The sequence below is a fragment of the Anolis carolinensis genome, chromosome 1 (assembly GCF_035594765.1).
Source record: "Anolis carolinensis isolate JA03-04 chromosome 1, rAnoCar3.1.pri, whole genome shotgun sequence".
Lineage (NCBI taxonomy): Eukaryota > Metazoa > Chordata > Lepidosauria > Squamata > Dactyloidae > Anolis > Anolis carolinensis.
In genome coordinates, this window is record NC_085841.1 from 86,916,751 (window position 1) to 86,935,100 (window position 18,350).

The following is an 18,350-nucleotide window of genomic DNA, read 5'->3' on the forward strand; positions in this document are numbered from 1 at the left end:
TAATTAGTAATGAACTTGGTACCTCTCTTGAATTGCTGCTAGATATCAGGGATAAAGGTGTGACTAGGATTGCATGATTAACAATGGGAATCCCAGGTTTAAACTGTGCAGCCTCCTACTACTATACTGTCTTGAATGCATTGTATAACACTTCCGGGCTTCCTTTCACACACTACTGCTACTCACATACAGAGGATGGTATTATCCATAATCATCTGCTTGTACAAGTGCTGAACATCTGCTGTGAGGCATTCATAGTTTGAGGTGCATTTCATTAATGCACAAGACATTATTACAGGTATAAATAAACATGTTGCCCTCTAGACATTTGGGTCAATAGCTTCCAGTTGTTCACCCAACTAGAATGTTCTAGTCCTAAACATCTGGAGGACACCCAGTTGCTTATCTTTGATTTCTTCAACTTTAAAAGGAGCACTACCTTTCAGTCCTCAAAGGCCAGAACTATATGTGCTTAACAGTACTGTATGTTTGAAAGAAGGATGGAAATGTTTTGAAATGACTTAATTGTTTATCCACTTGAGACTTAAAGATCTTTTGTGGTCATCAGGGGATTTTTTTCTATGTGAATTGCTGGGATGGGCAACTTTGGCAGAGCTGTTTTCTCTTCAGCATCACCTGGAGGTTGCAGGAACTGCAAAAAAAAATGTCAGAAGACATACAAATACCCCTAGAAGTGATTGGAAATCCTCTTCGACTTAAAAAAAAATTATAGCAGAGAGTAGATGGAGGACCATAAACTTTTAAAATGGTGTGCCAGTGCTCCTAGAGACTTCCAACAGAAGCATTTCAATCTACTTATTGCCAGAAAGAGGCCAATTCTGGTATGCTGGGTGAGAATACAGAATCGGGTTGCTTAAACATGTCTAAAAACTACATATGAGCTCAGAACCACACTTTGCCCAGACCTTGCATAGAAGTTTGTTATGCTTCTGCTTTGAACCAAAAAAGGACAATGGAAGCTCTACAGAGTTTCAGCTGGTCAGATGAAAAACTGCTTTGCAATGCTAATTTCCCCCCTTCTTTTTTAGCGTCAAAGAAAAATACAGAAGGATCGCCTTGTGAATGAGTTCACTACAGCCCTTACAAACTTTCAGCGGGTCCAAAGACAAGCTGCTGAGAAAGAGAGAGATTTTGTAGCAAGAGTGCGAGCCAGCTCTAGAGTTTCTGTAAGTACAAATTAATTAACTCTGCTTAAATGGAAGCCATTTGCAGGTCTGGAGTTAGGGAACATCACAGTTGACCACCAAATAACACTCACAGTCTTTATCAGGATTCGTCTCTTCATTCACTAGTTTACCTTGCTATGCGACTAGCATGTTTTAATTTTTAGAATCAAATCATATTCAGAATGTGTTGAAGAAAGATGAAACAATCAGCTTGGCAATTATGGCGCTGAGGACGGCTGTGTAGTGAAACTCCCCAGCCTGTCTTTTAAGTTTTACTTAATGTTTTAAATATCTGTTCTATTGTTTTATTAACATTTTATCAGCTATTTTTAAACTATACTTTCCAAACCACATCTATGAAACCGGGGAGGAAGAGAAACTAATTAGGCTGTTGATAATCCTTCAGACAAACAAGAAGAGACGCGAGGCACAGTTAAAATGCCTAATAGGAAGAAAATGCCTAATAGGAAGAAAAAAGTTGCCTTACCAATTGTTCAGGGCTCTCAAGATGATAAGAAGGATTGTAAAAGAAAGAAAACATCTCCAAAGCCAGTAGGTGAATCTATCTTACTAAAACAAAGTTACTTAGAGGACTCTGCAGCTGCACGCCAAGCTCAAGCCTCAAGGACGCCTGAAGAGACCGCTATCACTTTAACCAACAGATTTGAGCCCTTGAGGGTTGGGGAGCTGACACCACTCCCTGATCAATTCCACAAGGCTCGTGATATATACCTGAGTCCTGAGAGGGAAGATCTTCAGATTCCTCAGGTTCCCCAGTCTCCTCAAGTTTTCCAGGTTTCTCGGGCCTCAGTGGATCTCCATGAGGGGACCACAAACAGCCCCGTGCGATTCCTGGATCTGAATGCGATCTTGGATCTACCGAAACCCCTGGAAGAAAATCTGAAGGGGCCAGACCGCTCAAACTGTTCGGATGATCAGAGACCTGGTCAAGATGGTGGAAGATCAGATTCAAGATTGGTGAGTCTGCTGTTTGCAGAATTCAACCAACTGGCCGATCAGCTTAATCGGTTTGGGAGATTGCTTTGCCTACTGAACCACCCATCAGCTCAATCCCTAGATTACACACAAGGGAGAACCATATGGAATTCATTGGACCCTGACCCTCAGAATGCCAGAGACCTAGCTTGGGCTCAAAACCGGGACCACCCCATGGAGCCTTCTTCAATTCTGCGAAGAGCTTCGCTGGAAACTGGAGAGCCATTTGAGAGTCCCATGATGAGCCAGGATGCGCTCTCGATGCCGAAGGGGGAGATTTTAGAGTCAGCTTCCCATGGCTGCTTGTTTGGTGGTCTATGCCCTCTTGATCTTGGGCCGACCAACCCATGTCCCTGGTCTGGGCAGGGACCCCCTGGGACCACCAGACAGGAAAAGGACTGGCCCTCTCTGCCTGAAATGGACGCATTGGATGTGACAGAGATCCTTGGACGGGTGCCTGTCTCTCCTTCAGTGCCCCCCTTTTGTGGAAGCCCCCAACGACGTCGCTGCCTCTCCCTGTCAAAGAGGCAAGCACCAAAGATGGCGGCTGACCTTGGGGACGCCATCGGTGAGCTCATGCCTTCTTCTCCAAACCCCAAAAAGCTTCGGCACAGGCGTGCGGGTCACACCGACTGGAGACAGAAACGCTGCCATGATATGCGCCGGACTTCTGGTGAGAAGCCAGAACAAATTATTTTTCTAGCAGAGGGAGTTCCTGGCACTTTGCAGAGTGCTGGATTGGCAGCGGGCCAAGATGGTCTGACCACAGACTCTGGAGAACCTGAAGCCCCAGACATGGACAAATATACAATGATGGGAACTGGTAAGCCTCCAAATCGTAGGTCTCAGAGACGTGGCTGTCATCAAAAGAAATTTAAGACTAGAATCTTCTGGGGAGTAGGATTCGGTAACCGGACAAGGCCTGCAACTACTCCCTTCTCCCACAAATTGGCCAATGTTCCACCAAGTGGTTCTAGATCTGTTAATATGGAGAAGGGAGCACGCCCCCAAAACACTAGTACCTGGGATTCGAGTATCAGAACTGTGGACATAAAAGAGAGAGTGACCTCCCGGTGTGGTGGAGTTAAGAACTTATCCCAACACTCTCGAGGGAACCTAGACTTGACGTCCCCTAGATCACCCCCCCACCCACAATGCTGGCCGGGTGTTCTGGCCTTTACACCTGCCCCTCATTACTTTGAGGGCTCTATTTATGACCACTTGGTAATTGGCCATGCCCCACCTCCTTTTCAGGGGGCCAGTCAAACATTGGGCACCTAGTTTCTGCTGTAGAGCCCCCAAGAGAAGTAGGTCTGTGTATGGGAATTCCTACGATCTCTGGGAGGGGGAGATATGACGGTAGGCTCAGGCCGAATATTAGAGGGAGGCTGAGTCGACGGAAGACTCGGCCCCCCTCTGACCTGCGGCCTATCCCCAAGTGCACCTATGACAGGCGACCAGTTTCCTCCCCTCCTACCCTGGTGTTGGTGAATGCTAGGTCCATAAGGAATAAAACTGCTACTATCAGAGATTTTCTTACTGACCAGGGAGCTGACCTAGTGTGTATCACTGAAACCTGGATCCAAGAGGGGGACGAGATCCTACTCCAGGAAATAACATCTCCAGGTTATGTAATCACCCACCAGATGCGGAGTGGGAGGCGGGGGGGTGGGGTGGCTATGCTCTCCCGAGAAAGCTTTTCTCTTAGGGCAGTTCCTGTTGTGGACATCTCTGGCACTGAATGTGTTGGTCTGGTGTGGGATTCCCCTGAGAGCATGGCCTTTCTGCTGGTGTACCGTGCGCCTAGTGCACCAGCAGACAGCCTATCCCAGCTGCTCGAGACTGTGTCGGAGTGGTCCTTGAGGTTCCCCAGACTTGTTGTCCTGGGGGACTTCAATGTCCACGCTGATACGGACTCTTGCTCAGCAGCGGCTATGGACCTAGTGTCTACCATGGAGACACTAGGACTCTTGCTCTGCAGTACTGGGCCCACGCATCAAGCAGGACATACGCTAGACTTGATCTTCAGCGCAGGAATTCAAGTGACCCAAGCCTCTATTTTAGAGGTTCCATGGTCGGATCACTGTGCCCTGAGAGTCAGGCTGGAGCATGCCTACCCACCTGGCAAGGGCGCCGAGCCGATTTGGGCTCGCCCAAGAAGACTTATGGAACCTAGTAGGTTCCAGAATGCTCTGAAGGATCTGGAGCCTGTCAGCGACTCAATCGATGTGCAGGTGGACATGTGGAACATCAGGCTGTCCAATGCACTCGACGAGATCGCCCCTAGACGCCCTCTCCAACCCCGCTGAAATCGGTCTCCTTGGTTCACCGAGGAACTTCGATCGATGAAGCGGGAAAAGAGACGGCTAGAGGGCGTGTGGCGAGAACTTCATGACAGAGCTTCGAGATCAGCTTACAGGGCATTTATGGAGTCCTATGAGCATGCTACCATCGAAGCAAAGAGAGTATACTATGCCTCTTTGATAGAGTCCGCCAGCTCACGCCCGGCAGAATTGTTCAAAATAATTAGATCTCTAACGACGGTTCCTACCAACCCAAAAAGTGATGATCAGACCCCTTCAGCCGAGGCTTTTCAAAGCTATTTTGCTGACAAGATCTCACTACTACGCCGGGACCTCCCCGCCACAACTGATACAATGAGAGAACTTGAGACTTCGTGGCCACTTGCTGGGCCCACCCTCGACCAGTTCATCCCACTGGACGCAGAGGGTCTCGATAGGCTCATAGCTGCAGCTAGACCGACCACTTGCTCCCTTGACCCGTGTCCCTCTTGGTTAGTAAAATCCTGCTTGGAGGGATTACGTGACCCGCTGCTGAAGATAATAAACAGCTCCCTTGAGCAAGGAGTCTTTCCAGAGGGATTAAAAGAGGCAGTGGTCTCTCCTCTGCTGAAAAAACCAGATTTAGATCGTTTGGTTCCCTCCAGCTACCGCCCAGTTTCGAATCTTTCATTTCTGGGCAAGGTGATTGAGAGGGCAGTAGCGGTGCAGCTGCAGCAGTTCCTAGACGACACAGCCGGACTGGATCCTTTCCAGTCTGGCTTCCGTGCGGGGCATGGGACAGAGACTGTATTGGTTTCCATCACAGATCATCTCCGATGCCAGCTTGACCGGGGCGGGTCGGTGTTGCTTGTGTTATTGGATCTCACAGCAGCATTTGACACAGTCGATCACAATCTTCTGACCCACCGCCTTGCCGTTGCTGGAGTTAGGGGGACAGCTTTAAATTGGCTGGCCTCCTTTCTTCACAACCGTGGACAGCGAGTGGAGAGGGGGGGCCTGGTCTCTGAGAGGTCCCCTCTACATTGTGGGGTTCCTCAGGGGGCCATTCTCTCCCCTCTGTTGTTTAACATCTATATGCAACCACTTGCTCAGCTGGTCCGAGATTTCGGGCTCGAGTGTTATCAATTTGCTGACGACACTCAGCTTGTGTTAAAGATGGAAGGCCAACCGGAGTCTGTACCCGACAGTTTTCACCAGTGCCTCGAGGCCATTATTGGATGGTTGCGTTCCAGTAGTTTGAGGGTGAATCCAGCAAAGACGGAGTTCCTATGGCTGGGCCGACCGGGCAGTGGGGATATCCAGTTGCCAACCCTGGATGGTGAAGTGCTACGCCCGTCTTCACTAGTAAAGAGTCTGGGAGTCCTCTTGGACCCTTCACTGACGATGCAGGCCCAGGTCTCCGCCGTTACCAAAACTGCCTTTTTTCATCTTCGGCAGGCTAGACGGCTAGCCCCCTATCTATCTAGGGACAACCTGGCTACAGTGATCCAGGCTACAGTCATCTCGAGACTGGATTACTGTAATGCCCTTTACATTGGCCTTCCTGTGTCGGTGATCCGGAAGCTCAAATTGGTGCAAAATGCAGCTGCCCGGCTCCTTGCGGGAGTCCCCATAAGATGCCACATAACACCAATCTTACGGCAGCTGCACTGGTTACCAATTGAGCACCGGATCACTTTCAAAGTGATGGTGCTTACCTTCAAGGCCTTACATGGTCCAGGGCCGATGTACCTGAGGGACCGCCTCACCCCTTACAAACCCCAGAGATCCCTCCGTTCTGAGGACCAAGACCTGCTGGAAGTCCCCAGCTTTAAGACCTTGCGTCTAACTGCAACTAGACGCAGAGCCTTTTCAGTAGTGGCGCCATCTCTGTGGAACACCTTGCCACCTGAAGTTCGTGCCTTGCGGGACTTGTTGGCCTTCCGCAGGGCATGTAAGACACACCTGTTTCGGCAGGCTTTTGAGTTCTGTTGCTGATGTTTTAAAAGGTGCTTTTAGGATGTTTTAAAGATTTTTTTTTAAATGATGTTTTTAAAATGTTTTTTAAATTGTTGATTTTAGCCGGTTCTTGTAAGCCGCTCCGAGCCCTAGGGGAGTGGCGGCATATAAGTTTGAAAAATAAATAAATAAATAAATAAAATAAATAAATTTGCAGTGTTAATAGTAATAGAACACACTGGAGAAATTGGGACAGATTATAATGTTTTTATGCTCTGGCGGTTTTTTCCCATGAAGATCTACATTTTAAGGTGCATAAAACTGGTATGATCCACATGAAGTCAGTTTCTAAGCACCATTTGTGAAATGCAAGATTGTTTCTTTCAGTTGTAGCAAAACGTGTGTGTCATTTATCATACTCCAGATGATTTATCAGGGTCACAAGTAAGAGAGCATTAGAGTATAGAGGTGGTTGAGGGAGGGGGACCACATGGGAGTTTTGATATGCTAAGCATTATCACATCTAGAAGCTAATTGAATTTAAAAGAGTATTGGGCCCAGACAGTCTTTCCTTGATTTTATTTAACAAGAGAGATTTCATCTTGCCTGATTTCCAATGAGCTGAAAGCAGTGTACAGGACACTGTTTCCTACTTTATTCTTAAAATAATCCTGTGAGAGAAAGCAACTGGCCAAATGTCACCCAGTGAGTTTCATGGCTCAGAGAAGATGTGAACCTGGATATCTCAGATTGTGGTCCAATATCCTAATTACTCTACCATACTGTTATCTCAGATGTTTCAGTAAGCAACACTGCCTGATGTGCCTGTCTTTTCATCAGAAGTGTAGTGCATACTTAGATAAATATGAATAGCATTTGCTGCTTAATTACTCACAAGAATTGCATCAGAATCATCATGCCTTTTTGTCATATCTTTTGTGAGTTTGAGGAGATGAGGCACTATTGTGTCCTTTTCCAGTGTATAACTTCATGTTGATCTTAAGAGAAATCAACTTAAAGAGGTTCAAAGATGCAATGTTCCCCAACTGGTGACCCACCAAAAGTCTTAATGGGGAGTTGGTTAACTTCACTTAGCAAGCTTTTTGTGAAGCTGCAATATTAGGATAGAATGAGGCTGTTTCCTATTATTTCCTTGAATTATTTTAGGATTATAAACAATTATTTTTAATTTTCCATTAGACTTTCTGCTAAAGTAATCCTACGTAGCCTAAGATAATGTTGGCATCATTGTTTCCCACCAAGTTTTATTCAGATGAATAAGGGTTATTGAAACACAGTAGTTTTCCCTTTCTATTCTGCATTGAACCTTTGCCCTTTGTTGACCTGCCATTCTAGCAACAACATATGGTCATTCTATCTTCTTAACCAAACAGAATGTACATTTGGATGAATAATTTATATTTATGAATGTATATATTCAATGAAGATGACTAATTGTTATAGTCCTTATCCTTTATCCTAAAGTGTTTCAGAAAATTATTCTGCACAAAAATACATTTTTGTGCAAAAAACAGTTTTCAGAAAGCCGCTCATGTTTTTTTTTTTTGCACAAAAAAAGAGTTTCCTGGGCTGAATAATTTTCCCCAAACCTAAAGATGTATAAGTTTTACATAGTATTATGAACTCTGTGTTCTTCTTCCTGAATAATTTTTCAGCAAGGGAGAACATAATAACAAATATTCTTCTATCCTGATTAAGTACTCCCAATTTAACCTAAGATTGCATTTTTTTCCTGTGCAAACTTTTCAGGGCGGAACCACAGATGAAAGCTTCAGAGAAGGAACACTTGTCTCCTGGGACAGGTAAGCAGCAAGCACGCACCAGGGCTTCTCTAAACTGGGCCTTCCTATTATCCGACAGTTCTGGTTATCTGACATTCGGCCTGCCCATTTATATCGGATAACTGGAACTCTACTGCATCTCTGTGTAAATATTACGTTGTTCTGTAACTAAATCAATTATGACACTGATTTATACGATATATATAATATGTACAGTAAGATTATTTTTAGTATCAATACCATGGGCAAAATACATATCAATATCAATTATATTATCATGTATTATCATTGTGTTTAGCCAAGTACTAAAGAAGAGTACAGATTCTTCTGATTTACAAATTAAAAAGATATTGTCGATATACCTGCCATAATATATTATATCTGATAAAAATGGTTTTTTGTATCATTTAGGATGCAGGTTTCTTCCAAATTTGGGATAAAGAGATTTGCCATAGAAGGGGCCAAAGGGCTTCCCATCGCAACACTAAAAATCTGTAGATAATACTGGGTTTTAAATCTGAAAAAATTATGTTTAGTTTAAGAACATTCCTAAGAAGAAATAACGAGGAACTGTTGACAACTCACAACATTCTGTGAATGAGAACTTATTGTTTAATGTCTATTAAGAATGTTTTTCTTGATTGAATAATTGATATAGATATGTATTTCGCCCACACAAAAGTATATATGTATGTGTATATGTTTATATAGATATGTTTGTGTGTATGTGTGTGTACAGAGTGTTTCAAAATGATGGACCCTATTTTAAAGCAGCATATTTCATGGTGGCAACGTGTTACAGTTTACACAAAGCATTACAAACAGTTTGAGCTATCGGATTATCACGTTCTACTAACCATTTGAGCCAGAAACACATATTAAAAAATCACTGCAAATGGAGAATATCTCATTAGGCCTTATATTGCAGAGTGGCCATCTTGTGGCCATTGAAGCTAGGGCCTGTTTGTGAGCTGGGATAGGGGTCTAGTGGGAGTAATTTGAACCTCTATGCTCCAACCTTTCAAGAGAGAAGAGTTTCATTCATGGGTGGTTCATGGTTGCAGGGATACACCAATTTCAAATCGGAGCAATCTGCCATTGTGTATTAAAAGCCTACTTAAATGAAATGTATTAGCATGCTGGCAAAAGAAAAGCAGGGAGGGAACCAGGCTGGTCTCTTACGAAAAGGAGTTTCAGTGGGTCAGAGCCGCTACTGAGAAGGCCCTCTTTTGTATCCCCACCAAGCAAGCCTGTGATGGTGGCAGGCATGACAAAAAGCTCTCTCCTGAAGACTTTATTATCCTGGACAGTTTGCATAGGAAGGTGTTCCATTAGACATGGATGTAATTAAGATCAATTCTTTAGGGCTTCTCTGTGTTTTTTCACTTTCAGCCAACCTCAGACTCAAGTGCTCGATGAAGAAATCACAGAAGATGACCTTCGTCTTATTGAGGAGAGAGAGTCTGCCATCAGGCAACTTGAGGCAAGCATTTTGGGGCAAAACCTAGAATGGGGCATTGATTTTGGCCTGCAGTCCATATAATCCCTGACCATTAGTCAAGATATAAATGGTAGTCTAAGACATCTTAGGGCCCTTCCATACAGTCATATAATCCAGAATATCAAGGCACATTTTTTTGTGTCAGGAGCAACTTGAGAAACTGCAAGTCACTTCTGGTATGAGAGAATTGGCCGTCTGTAAGGACGTTGCCCAGGAAATGCCCACATGTTTTGATATTTTAACATCCTTTTGGGAGGCTTCTCTCATGTCCCCACATGGGGAGCTGGAGCTGACAGAGGAAGCTCATCCGTACTCTCCCCAGATTTGAATCGGCAATCTTCAGGTCAGCTACCCAACCTTCTGGTCAGCAATACTGCTGGGTGAGCCACTGGGTGAGCACAATATCTGCTTTGAACTGGGTTATTTGAGTCCACACTGCCATATAACCTAGTTCAAAGCAGATAATGTGGGATTTTATACAGCTGTGTGGAAGGAGTCTGAAAAGCATCAGATTTCCTGCTTCTGATTTAAGGTCAAGAACAGAATTTTTATTTCATTAATCTGAACATTAACTGAGAAATTATTGTCATATCCTGGCTTTTCAGTTAGGGATTCCCACATGATAGAGCAATTGACCTGCTCAACACATTTGAGACAGCAGGTGGCATTGTTCTGTCTTACAAGCTTTGGAGTAGTTCCTTTCAGTGACTTTCCGGTACTTTAGAAAGATGTCTGTCATCATAGGCCACACAGTCAGGACAGAGCTCAGCAGTGATTCCTTGCCATACTTGATGTAATAATGTCCCCTTGTTTCCACCTTTTATTTTCTCTCTATTATATTCATAGATTAAAACTGGAGATTGACATCTCTATAACTCTATAGGAGACCCATTCTGAGGCACAAAAAGTAGATATAGGGTCCTAGGTTTGTACTAATAATCTGTATTTCATAGCTTCAACTTTCTGTACTAACTTTACCCATGATATTTCCCTAGTTGTTGCTTTAATATAAAGAAAAAAAATCTTAAAAGGTTTGGTAAATTGTTTTCTCCTTTTTGTTCATGAAATTTAATTGAAATCATTTAGGCCTGTCCTTCAAGCTCACTGAAATCGATACATTTTATTATAAATTCGTTGGGCCCATGGTATTCACTGGGGGTTGGGTCCAGGACCCCACACAGATGCCAAAATTCATAGATACTTCAGTGCCATTATATACAATGGCATGGTAAAATGGCACCCCTTATATAAAATGACAGAATCAAGGTTTGGGGTTTTTTGGATTTTTTAAAATAAATATATTTGAATACTTAAATATGGAGGGCAAATTGTAAAGGCACACTGTCATTCAAGGATAATTATGTGGATTAGTTCTCTTTCCTTCCTTTTCTTCTTTTTCTCCTAGGTGACACATGCCTGCAACTTTATTCATGAATGCACATTTATGTATTTATAGGCAGACATTCTGGACATCAATGAAATATTTAAAGATCTAGGGATGATGATTCATGAACAAGGAGATGTGATAGGTAAGCAAGCTTTTGACAAAATGCCTTGCATTTTGGACACAATAGTTGCAATATTTTACCTTTTATTAGTCTTGTAGCAGCAACTGATAAAACAATTGAGTTAGTTGCTTCAACTCATCTACATAAAATATTGTTTAAAAAAACAATTCTGTTCCTTCCATGAAGCTCAAGAAGCAAATCTTTAATTAGAAACCATTCATGAATGTTTACACGTATAGGTGAAGAGTGTCATATTTATGGATTATGGATTGCAATACTTTTATTATCATCCCTTACTTAGATATAGTACATTTTTACAAGTGTCCCCAATTGTGTACTTCCATTTCCTGTCTCTGCATTTCTAAAGGATTCTAATTGCAGAAGACAATAATGCCCAAAATGCTATATTTGTTTAAATGAGATAAAACTATTCATTTTTTAAAAATTAGAAAGGCTCCCACTGAAAATGACAAGCTATAATGTTTTTGCCAATCCAACGTGTAATTCGGTTTATCTTAAGTCCTGACTGTTGGGTTCTGGAAATTGGTGGATCAAAAAACTAATTTTCCCAAGTTTTAATCTTTTATTAGTGACTTCCACTGGATTGAACCATCAGTTGGGGCAAGGGAGGGTGTCATTGTTAAACAAACCTCCCCCTTGAAATGCTTTGAGCTGCAACTTCCATCATTCCTGACCAAAGTGCATGCTGGCTGGGGCTGCTGGGAGTTGTCACCCAGAATTTCTGAATAGCAGTTTGAAAAAGGGTAAATTGGAATAAAAGTTAAAAGTGCCCCCATGTTATTTGAAGCCTATAATCTTGCTATATGTTTGGTTTTTACATTTGATCTCTTCAGATGTGTTTGAAAGTTTCTCTGTGTCATGGTCACAAAACATATCAAAATACATAAAGTGCCAGAGCAATACATATGCTGCAAATGTTTACACTCTGTTTTCAAATGGACATTTTAATGTTTGTTCTTTCATCCCAAAGATAGCATAGAAGCCAATGTAGAAACAGCTGAAGTCCATGTTCAGCAAGCAAATCAGCAGTTGTCTAGAGCTGCAGACTACCAGGTAAATATTGTCACAATTAAAAGGGTGTGGTGTTAAATCTTTCTTAAAATTCTAAATGAAAATTTTCATTGGATTAAGCAACTAGGAAAGTGAGCTTAAATGAGTTTTAGGCCATGTGTTTGATTATTGTTTTTATTTTAATAACTTTGACAAGGATCGTTGTATTTAAAAACAATCCAACAAACATTCCAATAAAAGCAGGGGGGAAAGCAGAGAAGAAGGAGAATTAAAACATACTAGGGAGCATCTCAAATTTTATAAAGTGGGAAGATCTTTGTGTGTTATTCAAAACTTAGTATTGAAAGTGACAAGCAGACATTTTGTGCATGGAGGAAGGAAGTGAGCAGCCCAAAGTGGTGTGGGTACAGGTCACTATCCAGCATAGACATTAAGTGAACGCATAGACAGAATTTAGCCATTTAGTAGTGTTGTGCTTTTGTATGGAATTGCTATTCGTTTTGTGTAGTTTCATTCATTTCGGTCTTATTTTTGTATTTGTTCCCACTCACTAAAATGGGACGCCTATATAAACAGAATTTTCATCTGGCTTACGAAAAATGAATTTTTTTGGACCATTGGCTGCAATGGGAGGGCTTCTAAGGCTCAACCCCCCCCCCCCCCCCCCCAGCTTGGTTTTTGGTCTAGAGGGATGAAAATCGCCACACACGGAGGGCATTTCAACCCCCTTTAGCCCACCAACTTTTAAAACATTTGCGTCTTCTCCAGAGTACTGTTGTTGTTGTTGTTGTTATTGTTATTATTAACACCCATTGGCACACATCAGCTGTCATGGGGAGGCACTCATCTTCCAGACTCATAACTATCATTATTAATATATGATTAATATGCTGTATGGAATTAAATGCTTTTAATTGTTTTTAATTGTATTTTATTTTATTCTAAATTCTTGTTTTATTGTATTCTGTATTAGAAGGCATTGAATTATTGCCTATGTTGTGAAGCTGCCTTGGGCATGCAAGGAATAGGCAACAAAGGCTGAATTTTAAAGACTTGCCAGTCTGAGAACCTGCCACAGAACAAGCTTAACCAAAATAAAATTATAGCCCTCCCCTAGAGAGGTTTCATTTCACTTAGTTGATCTTCAATTTGAAACCCATATACCATTGCAAACATCACTCTCTTATGGCTTCATCTGACCCTGAAGGAGAAGTAGATGTAACCATCGTGATTATATTACTGATACTTCACCCTAATTTCCAAGTATTATTCTCAAAAAGTTGACCAGAATCAAGTAGAATTCTACGAATATAAATACCAAGGCATATACCTACATGAGGGCCAGCACAAGACAACCATAATCAGTTTGCCTTTTGGTCACCATAAAATGAAAAGCAACAAGATCTAAGTGTTGAAAGCACACAACAAGGTCTAAATGTAGAACAAAACTCCAGAGGATATTGCCCAATAAAGGGCATAAAAAAGCTGTTTCCTTTTAGTAAAGAATCAGTGTGTTTATTTTATCTGAAATAAAATTAGATGGTCTCTTCCCAGTTTGTATTTTTCTTGCCAACAATTAGTTTGGTCTGTAATTTCTCACTTGCTATCTTGAGGTGTTGATTGATTTTGAAATTTGCTCTGGCACTGTTGCTCACTCACCATGGCTGATTTCATAATGAGCTATCTCTTTCTTGTGAAAGGGACAAAATAGTGCTGTAATTGGCAAATGAGTGATGCATTTACCCTAGTCATGAATTAACTGTCTGCTTAATTGGTGAAAATAGATGCCTCTCAGGCACAAAACAAAATTACTGAAAGGCGATTACTGACTGATAATCATTTTGACATTTTGTTTCAGTCTGACATGATAATCATTTTGACATGTAGACATTTTGTTTCAGTCTGTCAGGTTCCTGATAAGGTAGCTGCATCTCCTTTAGTTGAGTGAAATATTAAAACTGCCTAGGCCTGCTAATGTGATTACTGAAGGCACTAGAGGTTTTGCCATGAGACATACCTAGAAGTTCCATTTGATTTTTTCAAATCTTACTGTAAGTGTGACTGGGAGCCAGATGTATTCTGGGGAATGTAGAAATACTTGGTGTATGGAGAGTAGGAAACCTGTAGAAACAAAGAGTCCTAGATTTGGAAGGGTCCTCTAGTAAGCCTCCCTGCCATGCAGGAGTGCACAGGCAAAACATTCTCACTTTTCAGTTGCAGGCACTCTGCCCCATCTCTTGCCATGTCAACTTCAGTATAGTAAACTTCAGGGCCAACAGTTACAGGGACTTCTTTCGGTTCTTGTTTCTCCTTGTAAGGGCAGTTACTTGGAGCTATCACCACCTGCTGTAGACCTGGAAATCCCAAAACTCCCATCAAATTACAGCAGAAGAAGGAATCTGTGCCATATGGAAAATGGATATTAATCACAGGAGCCCCTCCCTAAAATCTGAACCTTTCTAGCCCAGTTTTATTATGCTGAGAGTGGAACAATCCAATATTCAGTGTGTGAACGTAATATACTTTATATACTAAACTGTCTCCTGTTTCTTTTGCAGCGCAAGTCTCGTAAGAAAATATGTATACTCATTGTCGTGCTGGTTCTGGGAGTAACAGTCCTTGGCCTAGTCATCTGGGGTGCAACAAAAGAGTGATGTGCTAGACTGTGCAGAAACATTTCCAATCATGTCTCATTATGAAATCTGTTCAGTAAATTATGTGTCAATCTTTGTCACTTCTGCTTTGTCACAAAATGCATTTTTAATCCAAGAGAGTTCTTTACTCAGCTTGTGCATTAAAATTAATTTGCTGTAACTTGGCAGAACTTAATCTAGGAGTGGGCAGCTTTTTCTTTTGTGGTGCCTGCTTCTCATCTTTCTTTTTTCTTCTTAAAAAAAATCAAGTCAAGTTACTTTGACTCTCGGGCACAAGACTGATGTGTGGAGTGGTGCAATAATTTCCTGTTGGTTGACTGGGCCAAGTTTTTGCACACATGTGCAGAGTCTTGGAAGGTCATTTAGCTGCATCCCTTGAAGGCCTCATAAGAGGGGCTTATGAGTGAGCTTCAGACTTCCTAAATCCAAATTTAACTTGTCAGTCTGCAGCAATCATGAATCACTTTCAGAGATTATTACTCTCTCAAAATCTTTGGTCCACATTAATTTTTACATTGATTCTCACTTTTGATATTGCGTATGTACTGTCTAAGTGCTTTGTTTCATAAACATGTGGAAGCATCTGTTTAGTCTGCTCACTCCATTCATAGGCCAAATCTAATAGTTGGGTGACTGGAGGTTGAAGGCTTATTCTGTCATAATCTTTCCAAAACATTTGGAGGAATTCTTCAATTTCTTTTTTGCATACGACTCCCTTCCCCTTGCAAATATTTTGATATATAAACATAATGCTAGGTATCCACAAACATGGCAAATCCTTATCTAAAAAGAAAGGGTTTGATCAGTTGTAGACTATATGTGTTTATGTGGCCGTTTTTAGAATAACACTTTGGAATACACATCAAATTAACCAAAATGTGCGCCTTTGTTTATGCACTTTCCAGGTACTTATATTAATGCTGATATAGTTGCTTAACTACAAACCTGGCTGTGCAGACTTCTGTGATCTCAACTTCCCATGATATACATGTACCTTCCTGAGGGGGCTGTTCCTAGATCTGTTGTAAGGTGGGGCATAATGGGAGAGTAGGGAGATCCATTGTTAGGTTGGGGCATTGATCCAAATACTTATGAGTTTGTTTATATGTCCCTATCCAAAGCTTCTCAGGCTGGGGAAGCATTAAGCCTGGGATATATGGCACAAGGGGAATAATTTGCTTGCCTCATTCCGTGGCTACAATCTACAGAGAGAAGGGCACCTGTAAATTTGTGATTAAAAGTGTGTGATGAAATCAGATGATCTGATTGTAGAATTCCTATTGTCTTATCACATTTGGTTCACAGATTTTTGCATATGGTGGTGATCAATAAAGACTCTGAATTTCATTATCTTGAGCTCTGGACAAGATGAACAGCAAGAGCTTTAATTGGTTTTTAATAAAAGAGCAAGCCCTCTTTTCCTCAGTTTGTAAATACTTTAAGGTTCTGAAAAGCCTTTTTTTTAAAGTTCTGAGTTCCAGATAATTAAATGCAGTTAATTTATCTCAAATTTTAATTTTTTTCAAAAAGAATAAGTTTTTGGTGCCATTTTTTGATAACACTCAGCTGAAAAATTAATTTGTCACTTGCCTGCTAATCAATTTTGTTTTTTTGAAAAAAATAAGGTTCATTATTGGATTTTTTAAAACGTTCTGTATAGATGTTATCACAGTCTTATACCTTTTTGTATAGTGATTTCAGAGAAGAGCAGCGTTTACATGATGAACACCTGAGACTTGTGATGGGGAAGAACTAAAAGTATTTACGAGGCTAAATTTGGATCAAAGCATCTGAAATAAAGGTTGTTTTGAAAGTGATCATGTGGTGCATTGTCTACTACTATTTATTATCCATTAGTGTATCTCATTGATAAGGTAAAAGCTGAGCTTTTTTTGGGGGGGGGGGGAATGGCTAGTCTTAGAGTCAATTTTTAATGGCTAATCTTAGGGTGAAGCATAATCCTCAAGAAGAAAAACACAGACTGTAGCCCTGCACCTTGTGAACTTCTTGTGAAGGTTTTGTTTCTGCTGCATGTTCTCGCTTTCTCCTAGATACGCAGCCAAGCATAGAAAGAGGCAGAAAGGCTATTGAAGGGCCTTAAAGGACCACCCCTCACAGTTTTGTTCTTCAAGTATACAGGCAGTGACAAGATTAGAGCCTTGTATCCATTATCTCTGCTTCTTTTCTGTCTGTGCTTCAATTTTGGTCACACCATGAACTGTTCACCTAGTACAGTTGACCTTTCTCATTTTTAAATTTGATTATTCACAGACGTGGTTAACATGTTATCTCTAGAATCTCTAGGTTTTCCAGTGCAGCTCTCTGTGGTCAACTTCCAGCCGACATTGACCAGAGAATTGCATGGGAAAACCTAGAAATTCCAGATAAGTGTTATCTCTGGTAAAAAAGTGAACTTTTTATTTGCATTTCTTCACTTTTGCAAGAGTCCTGTACACAAAAGCAGAAAACCTAATGTGATTTATTTTGTCAAAGTGTCCATTGGATTTAAAAGGCAGCACTTGATATTGGATTCTACTGGCAGAACAGTGAAATTCGTCAAAAACAATGCAATCCCCCATATAATATATGCCCCCCCCCAAATGAGCTCTGGGAGCCTGGAAAATCCCTGAGGGCTATTTTTCCATCTTTGGAGGGGAGGGGAGAGACATTTTGTTGTGACCTCCAGCATTAGAAGGTTGTCAAAACAATAAGATATCTTCTACAAATAATGTAGGTCGACCAATGGCAATAACAGGCTTTACATTAGACATTATTAAATTTAACAATTATTTAATGCAGTTTTTCCCATAATTGCTGGAGAAGCAATGCTATACCTTAAGCTTTTAGTTATAAATGAGCCACATTTAGGAATTGCCCGTTTTCAGTTACTTGTTCCTGTATGTCAGACTTTAGCTGAAATAAAGATGTTCACATTCATTCCTTTATTATTTTTCTGGCTTGAGACTATATAAAGTGATAACCAATACTCTTGTTACTGGGATTTTTTTAGAAATTCCATTTACTAAAGGTTAACTGAGTAGCTGCAGACTTGCTCTTCTTCTGACCTGCTTAATGTGTGGATTTGCCATTACAGTGCCCCACTCCCTGCGATCAATATTCCTTTCTCCACATATGGAAAAGTGTCCTCAGCAAAAAAAAGAAGAGAAAAGAAAGCATGACTTTCACGCAGTTATTTCAGTGACCTGGGCAGTTCAAGGAGGATGCTTGTCAGTATGATGCATCACAACATATACTAAAGGCTTGTAAAGACCTGGTATTGTCATCATTGTGCCTTCCCTTGGGTAAATGCTATTTACACACCTGTCATTCATTTCAAAAAAATAATATCCTCTGTATCTGCATTTATTTTGAATGGAATAAAAGATTTAATCCCATTCCCCCGCCCCACACACACACATTTTAGAAATG

At 41.3% G+C, this 18,350-nt stretch overlaps 1 protein-coding gene across 1 annotated transcript in view; it reads left to right on the top strand.

Annotated features, from left to right (window-relative positions):
* Window positions 1–16,738, top strand: part of stx7 (syntaxin 7) — a 52,836-nt gene extending 36,098 nt beyond the window's left edge. The window contains exons 5-10 of the mRNA XM_062978557.1: window positions 1,050–1,187; window positions 8,195–8,247; window positions 9,619–9,709; window positions 11,184–11,256; window positions 12,227–12,309; window positions 14,826–16,738. Of these exons, the coding sequence (XP_062834627.1) occupies window positions 1,050–1,187; window positions 8,195–8,247; window positions 9,619–9,709; window positions 11,184–11,256; window positions 12,227–12,309; window positions 14,826–14,921 (534 nt within the window). The 3' untranslated portion in view covers window positions 14,922–16,738. The remainder of the gene's footprint in view (window positions 1–1,049; window positions 1,188–8,194; window positions 8,248–9,618; window positions 9,710–11,183; window positions 11,257–12,226; window positions 12,310–14,825) is intronic.
* Window positions 16,739–18,350: the final 1,612 nt, after the last annotated feature.